Consider the following 7,905-nt stretch of genomic DNA (forward strand, 5'->3'; position numbering starts at 1 on the left):
AATAGTAAAGAGTTAGAAACAACCTAAATGACCATCAACATACAAACGGCTCAAGAAAATGGCTAAAGAAATGCAGTGCATTTACATCATGGAGTATTACATATCACTAAAAAATGATCAAGGAATTGTAAAATACTGCACCACACGGATTAATGTAGAACAAATTATACTATGTGTATTATGATGTAAGACCATTATTACAAAAAGCTAAGGAAAGATTTACACACAGATCAACCCTAAGGGATAATAGGGAGGGGTAAAGAGGGAGAGGGGAGTAAAGATTAATAAATAGATAAGTCAGGTGAAGAGGGGAAAAAAGAGGCTCATTCTGTCTGTCTAGACATTGTAATCAGTTACATTAATTAATGGCAAATAATGTTAAAAAAGAAAATGTCTCTAAATGATTTTATAAAAAATAAATATGATTTGTAAACCTTCACTCAAATAAAAAAATTTTAAAAATCAAGGCAATAGATTCTTTTTAAAAAAAAATTTTTTTTTAATTTAGTTTGCTTATTTTTCATTTCAATGAACAACTACAGAGATTTTGGAATTCCATTCATTCATTGTTGCACCCTTCTCCCCACAAAAACTCCTCCCCCTCCCCCCCATTTGCTCCTCTCCTTGAAAAGCAAAAGAAAAACTCCCTCATTGGCACACAATCCCCACCCCCCTGCACCTCCCCAAACCCCACCCCCTACCCCCAAATATAATCCACTCTGCAACTCTCATTGCATACTCCTACGATAAAAATAATGCCCTAAAATATAATACTTTTAGACTATTCTCTCCCCCATAGACTTCAATGCCGGCAATAGACTCTTTAAAAAAAAGTTAGGAGTGTGTAACTTTCACATCCTCTCCTTTTTAACAATAGGTTTGACACTTCTCGGGTGAGAGGAGGAGGGAAGCAGCTGATCAAACCATGAGGTTCTAGTTGTTACACTTGTTCCCAGGTTGTTCTTTATTAAAGACTTCATCTGTTCTTTACCCCCTCCTGTTGGTGAGAAGGCTGCCATGACAAGGCCCAAGAGCCACATAAACAGGCCTCAGTTAAACAACTACCTGGAGAAGGAGTCCTGCTCCTCCTGGGTCACCAGGGCCACCAGTGCTGCCTGGACCTCTTCCACCTGGGCTGGAGGCAGAAGACAGTCCTCAATAAGGGTCAGAGCAGCTGCCTCTGTCAGGCTGCTGAAGTCCTGGGATGTTTTAATTGGAAGGTGCCCGGCTAGCTCACAGAGGGCAACATTGAAAGCCTCACCTTCCTTAACCCCAAAGCTAGACTTCCGGGCCCAGAGAATCACTCGGACCCCAGTGAGGGCTGAGGAAGGTGATGCCTTTCCAGCCTGGGCTCCCCGGGTCACAAAGAGGTTATGTGCAATATCATGGTCAGTCAGGTAGTCAGTGGCCCGACACACCCTGCTTACCAAGGCTTCCAATTCAGGTCCTGCGCTACAGGTGTAAAAAAGGAAGCCAGGGGCTGGGAGAGCCTGGAGCAGATGCAGCCGACCCCCAGGGTCCAGGCGCTTGCTCGGCGCTCCCTCCACGGGCAGTCTGTGGGTCAGGTAGTAACCATGTAGGTGCAGGTGGTTCACCGAGGCCAAGCCGCCCAGGCTGTTGAAGCCAACGCGGAAGCCTGGGTGTCGGCTCAGCAGCACGGCCTCCACCCCGGCACGCAGTGCGCCTGGCAGGAGGCGCTGAGGCAGCTCCCGGGCCGGCTCGGGCACCAGCAGCACATGGCCCCACTCCAAGGGGCTCACATTGATCATCACGAGGATGTCTTCTTGCCCAGGAGCACCTGGCAGGTCAGGCTCCCGGCGCAAGCGGAAGAGGGTTTCTCCCTGCTGGATTTTGGTGAAGTTAAATTCTTTCGGATCGAATGCCTGCCTCATACTCCTGATGCTCTGGGGGCGTCTTCTCTGCACCCCTCGCTCCACATTCAGCTGAGCCACAAAACCCACAGCACCAGGGAGGATTTGAGTCTGCAGGTTCCCTAGGCAGTAACGGAAGAGGCCCAGCTCCATCCGCTGTCTCCAGGCAGTGCAGACGGCAGAGTCAAAGCGAGAAAGTGGCAGGGCCCCTAGAACCGCAGGTGAATTCCTGGGCCACTGGATCTCTCCTGCCAGCAGGTCCTCCTGCCTGTACACAAAGTCAGGGATGCCGTGCCCCTCCCAGTCTTCCCTGAGTGGAGGCAGCAGGTAGGTAGCTTCACTTGAATCATGCCAATTGGCCATGGGGCTGACCTGAAATGATTAGGAGAAAAATGTATAAAGGCCTCATCTTCAGAGACTTTATTTTCAAGTAACTTTTACCTTTTCACCTGATTACAAAAGCAACATATGCCACTGATAAAAGAAATACTTAGAAAACAAATCACTCATAATTCTAACGGATGCTAATAAGCATACATTTTTGTTGGCTTAGAGTTACTTACCAACTTTTTTTTCTCTTGTAAAAGTTATAGATAATTGTTGAATATTTTTAAATGGAGGGGAAAAAACCCTAAACCAAATATAAGCCTTAACATAACACCCAAACTGACACAAAAAAATGCAATACTATGTAAAAAACAAAATACCCAGTAGTAAAATATTTAGGCAGCTCCAGCTTCATTTTTACACAGATGGATCTTATGCTTTTAACCATTCTCCAGCTGCTGTACATATACACATCTATCAGTTTCATACTATTACACACTAGTATTGCAGAGAACATCTTAAATACATCCATCTTTGCATATATTTTTTTCTTATTAAAAGAAGTTCCAAATAGAACGCAGGGTTAGAATTTGCCCAAGGCTAAGAACGTGAATATGCACTCTGTTAAACTGCTTTTCTGAGAACAGTGTCAGTACATGAGGGCCTAGGGCTTCAGAGCTGACCATCATTTTTTGGGAGGAGCATTTCCACTGCCCTGGAGTGATTTCACATGCCTGTCTACTGAACTAGTTGGATGAACATGGCCTGATGTCTGTGTAAGTGACCAGGGCCTGTCCCTCGAGGAGAGAACTATTACCTCTCTCTCACTGGCCCTCTGGAGCTCTGCAGACCTAGAGATGTCAGGGAGGGGCATTAACTTGACGCGTTTAGTCCAAGTTTGTGTTTCCTCAGCTTTCTGGTCCAGAGACTTCACAATAATCAAACTGAAAAGAAATAAAAATAAACCCCAAGACACATAAACCATGAAATGACCCACCAAAAATAAAATGAAGCATATTTTTTATAAAATGTGAAGTCTTAAGTTATTTTATTAAGTGTGAACCTAAAAATGGATTTAGGAAATCTATTTACTATATATCTAAGATGGCATTCATTCACTCTTTCTTTCAAACTCCCAGCTCATGCTAGTTTCAATTTTCTTGGGGTGCCTCTTCTATAAACTCCACTCAACATTTCACTGAACCACTTAACCCAAGTCTTTCTAAGTTATCTGCAATGTATACTAAAAGTACAATAACAAGTAGCAGAGACTAGATTTCTGCCATCAGGAAATTTATATTCTTGAGGTGAAAACTTCCTCCTGAAGAGGCAGTTGCCCCCAGAGCTGATCATTCCTTGACGAAACCTGATAATGTCTATCTCCTGATAATAAGACCTTACTTTCCTTCTGGTTCCAAAGGTCTAAGGCCTTTTACCATTTAAATCCTACAACATCCAACACAGGCCTCAATTCTCAAGTGCCTAATGCTATCCCTCAGATTGAGGTAAGAGCCTATGGTCATTCCCTGAGGTGTTCAGGGACTGATTACTCCCTTTCTGTTACCCTCTCCCTCCTCTCAGGAGCCAGGTGGCTCCCAGGGGACTCCCTTCCTGATAACCCACAAGAGGATGCTTTTTTGACTGTCAGAGGATCTGCTCAGCAAGTTTCTGGCAAGTCAGATCCTAAATGCCCAGGCTCAATTTTATCTCAATATGGAGGCTGGACCTTCTGTACCAATGACAGTCCTTTGGTCTACCTCCTCTAACACTCATGCACCTTCGGCTTTATGCCTAATTTAAAGACAGTCCTTTGTTCTGCCTCCTCAAAAACTCATGCATCTTTGGCATTACACCTTATTTAAATGATTCTCAAATTTCATAACCTAAATTCAGCACGCTCAATCTGTCCTACAAAAAAAAAACATAGGTACTGAAATTGCAAATGGTCAGAGGTTTCCTATACTCAAACTTTCTTTACTCTCTGCTTTTGCATCTCTCTGCTCATCCTTCTCAACCAGTTAAAAAAGAATATTAATGGTGCAGCTACTGTGGAACATGGTATGGCACTTTCTCAAAAAGTTGCAAACAGAGATACCATTTGACCCAGCAATCCACTACTGGGAATATAACTCAAAGAGACCATAACTGACATCCAAGCAAATATACGCACACCCATGTTTATTGCGGCTTTGCTCACAATAGCAAGGAGTTGGAAACAACCACCTAAGTGCCCATCAACAAACGAATGGATAGAGAAGCTGTGGTATATTCACACAATGGAATACTACGCTAAACTGAAAAACAAGGAACTCACACAATATTATTCAAAATGGGTGACCCTGGAGGACATTATGCTAAATGAAATATCTCAGTCACAAAAGGACAAATACTGCATGATGCCACTGTTTTAAAACAGGATTGACATTGGGGTTGGGGGGAGACTGAGAAAGATGAGTTAAATAATGTATACTGCATTGAAACAGCTGAGGGAGAAAACTGTTTAAAAGGGATATATGACTAGGTAGTTTTGTCATGACAGGAGTCCAGAGCGAAGGCTGCATAGTGGAGTGGACCTGGGGGGAGGGATTGTAAAACAATGAAAGAATTTTTCTTTTACTTTTCCAAGAGGGGAGTATACTGGGGGAGAGGGTTGGGAGGGGAGAAAAGTGCAACAATAAACGAATGGAAATCCAAAGTCTCTGTAAATTTTCATTGAAATTAATAATTAAAAAAAAGAAAAAAAAGAATATTAAGAAGACATCTCATACAAAACATTACCTTCTTCTTTTCCAAACCTAAGCCACAGATAAAGCACCCTTCTTTTCCTTTTCTGCTCCCATCCAGCAGTTAATCCCCTATACAATTCTCCCCAAACCATACAGACAAATCTGCCCCTACCTGCTCACAAAAATGCCTTCCCCTGGCCCTCTTTCCTGGCTGCACATTACTCATTCTCAAACCTCAGCCAACCAACTCCCAAAAATATGTAAAATCTGTCTAGCGACAAAAACACTTCCTTCCCTTTCTTGCCAAGTCCCAAGTAAATTCTAAGACACGGGAAAGTCTTAAAGCATAAAACAGCAAATAAATTTTTTTTTAAAAGGTAGCACTATTTATTCTGTTTTTCTAACTTACTCTCTGTATTGATGACCTAATGCTTCCTTTCACTAAAAGGTCATTTGAAAAACTTAATCCCCTCAGTTTGTTGTCTAAGCAATTAGTTTTACCTGTTTCTTTTTGTACTCTTTCTAACTTCCTGGAAGTTAGTTATTACCCAACGGTACACAACAAACAATACTACAGGAAGAAGCAGCACATGCTTCCTTGAGAATGCGACTCTTGAACTGAAGGATGACTACAAGACGTGATAAGGGTGGTTTAGGGAGAAAATTTTCCAGTGAAAGGAAAACACAGTTCAGAGAACACAGTGTGCAAAGACCCTGAGGCTGGTGGATTGTTGACCAGAACTGAGAGGCCAAGAAGCCAGTAACCGAGGGCAGGATTTGGTTACCCGCTTAGTAACTTTAAACTGAGATTAATATGCTCGAAGGGAATGAACTGGAAGAATCAGTTATTAACACTTTGACCGTTTGCTAAGGAATCATCTTCTGAGTAGTGTCGTTTCATTCATTCATCTGGTATTTACTGCGCTTCTACTCTGCCAAGAATAGTTCTAGGGGCTGAGACAACGACAAGCAGATTCGTCCCCTCTGCCCAAGAACACGCACTCTGGGCGTGAGCGTGGAGTGGGGTCAGGCAGCATATCCCGGCTGTTGTAACAGCAATGAGAAGCAATGGAATGAGCCTTGGACTGGAAAGCCGCTTTTTAAATGTCCAAGGACGGACCTCTGTATTTCTTTACGCTGGAACCTACCTTGTAGGTCTGTTCTAAGAATCGAAGAAAAACACGCACAAAGCCTGGGTCCCAAGGGGGCTTCAGTCAACTGCAACAAGGTTTTATGGCTACTCCTGGAAGAGGTGGCATGGGGACTGACACATGAGCGAGTGCTGGGCAGCTGACTGCTCAGTGAGTCTCCAGATTTCCTGGATGCCCTGGTTCAAGGACCTTCCCAGACGCCCATTCCACGAACCTGTCACAAGGCTGGCACCGCCACCAGGTACCCAACGCGACTTCCTTCTCAGGGTGACGCTTAACGCATGCGCAGCCCGTACGCATGCACGCGGCGCGGCCCGCCCACCCTGGAGGCGGGGCCGGGAGGCCTGGGCTCCGCCCCGGAGCGTCCGGGCCCGCCCCGGGCCCCGCCTCCGGCTGCCGGGGAAGCCCGGAGCCCGGAACTTGCCGGCTAAACCCAGCGGGGAGCTCCCGGGCACTTTAAGGAGGGGGCGGGCCCCGAGGCGGTGGCCCCGGGAGCGGTTGCCACGGGAACGGGGCGGGGACGCGACTGGAGGGCGGAAGTGAGAAAGTTGTCGGTGTCCCGAGCCGAGTTAGCAGAGCGGTGTGCGCGAGCGGCGATGGGGGGCTCGGGCAGCCGCCTGTCTAAGGAGCTGCTGATCGAGTACCAGGTGCGCGGGGCACCGGTTTCCTGGGAGCTCGCGCGGTCCCGTCCCGGGAGCAGGGTTGCTGAGAGGGCAGCTGGGCGGACGCGGCTTTGGGGCTGCCGGCTGATCTCATCTGTGGCTTTGCCTTCCAGGACTTGACGTTTCTGACCAAGCAAGAGATTCTCCTGTAAGTGCTGCCTGGAACCCCCGCCTCCCACCTCCAGGCAATCGATCACCTGATGGTTTCGGGTGGCGCGGTTTTCTAGATAGGGAAACTGCCCCAGGGGAAGGGGGCGGGCCTTGCTTGAGTTCGGAGGGAAGCGGAAACCAGGGCCCTGGGCTCCACGCCCCCGCCCCAAGATGTGCCGTCTCCAGCCTCTCGGGGTCCCCAGTTTTGCATAGCGGAGCCGCCTCGCCATCCCCCGGGAAAGTTGGGGCATTCTTGGACACCTTGGTCCACTAGCTTCTTCTGCCCACGACGCTGGAACTTCCTGCCCGTGGCCAGCAGGGGTTGCTGTGGCTCCAGGCTGGCTTTGCCTTCTGGCAACAGAGAGGCCCTTCCCCTAACAGACGACTGCTTCCCCTAACTTTCCCTGAACAAAACCAAGACCGTTAACGCTTGTCCTGCGCTAGGAACTGCGCCTCATGGCTGCCCACGTTGTTAACCGAAGTCCATCCTCACGAGAGAGTTCCTGGGACAATGAAACAGGTTCACAGAGGCTTGGTAACTTGCCTAAGACTCAGAGTGAGGGTCTTTGACCTTGATCTAGAACCGTGTTTTCTAGCCTTGTGTCAGTTTTAACGTGGGCCAGGGCCGCTTAAGTGATGAAGTTTCTGGGCTTCCCTTGACAAAGATAATCTTAGTAGGAAGGAGGTGGGGGCAGAGGAACACATGGTTCACAGCAGCAGCTGATAAAGACAGAGAGGCTTCAGGGAACTAGATATCCATTGGGGTGAGGATGAATGTCAGTTCTTCCCTCCCATCTAGCTCCTTTCTCCAACGTTTTTATCCCCCTGAGATCGTCAGTAGGCCATAAATAGAAGTACTCATTGTGAGAATGGATTCTCAGCCTGTACTTCTTGTGACACCAACGAGTAACCTTCAGTCCCTTTATGTTGAATTTGAACTTAATTCGGTATCATTCATATCTAAAGTAAGTCAATTGTCCGTCTTAGTATAAACTATTTGATGAAAAAGAATATATAT

The 7,905-nt window shown here is 46.6% G+C and overlaps 2 protein-coding genes across 2 annotated transcripts in view; one reads left to right on the plus strand and one right to left on the minus strand.

Annotated features, from left to right (window-relative positions):
* Positions 1-1,061: 1,061 nt before the first annotated feature.
* Positions 1,062-2,234, minus strand: GDPGP1 (GDP-D-glucose phosphorylase 1). Its single transcript, XM_006885217.1, has one exon. It carries the CDS (start codon positions 2,232-2,234, stop codon positions 1,062-1,064), a length of 1,173 nt encoding a protein of 390 aa, XP_006885279.1.
* A 4,437-nt stretch (positions 2,235-6,671) lies between these two features.
* CIB1 (calcium and integrin binding 1 (calmyrin)) overlaps positions 6,672-7,905 on the plus strand; it is a 3,451-nt gene continuing 2,217 nt past the window's right edge. Inside the window, exons 1-2 of the mRNA XM_006885165.1 lie at positions 6,672-6,722; positions 6,851-6,885. Coding sequence (XP_006885227.1) covers positions 6,672-6,722; positions 6,851-6,885 — 86 coding nt within the window. The remainder of the gene's footprint in view (positions 6,723-6,850; positions 6,886-7,905) is intronic.

Source organism: Elephantulus edwardii, unplaced genomic scaffold (assembly GCF_000299155.1).
Source record: "Elephantulus edwardii isolate Elephantulus edwardi_28Jun2011 unplaced genomic scaffold, EleEdw1.0 scaffold00041, whole genome shotgun sequence".
Classification (NCBI taxonomy): domain Eukaryota; kingdom Metazoa; phylum Chordata; class Mammalia; order Macroscelidea; family Macroscelididae; genus Elephantulus; species Elephantulus edwardii.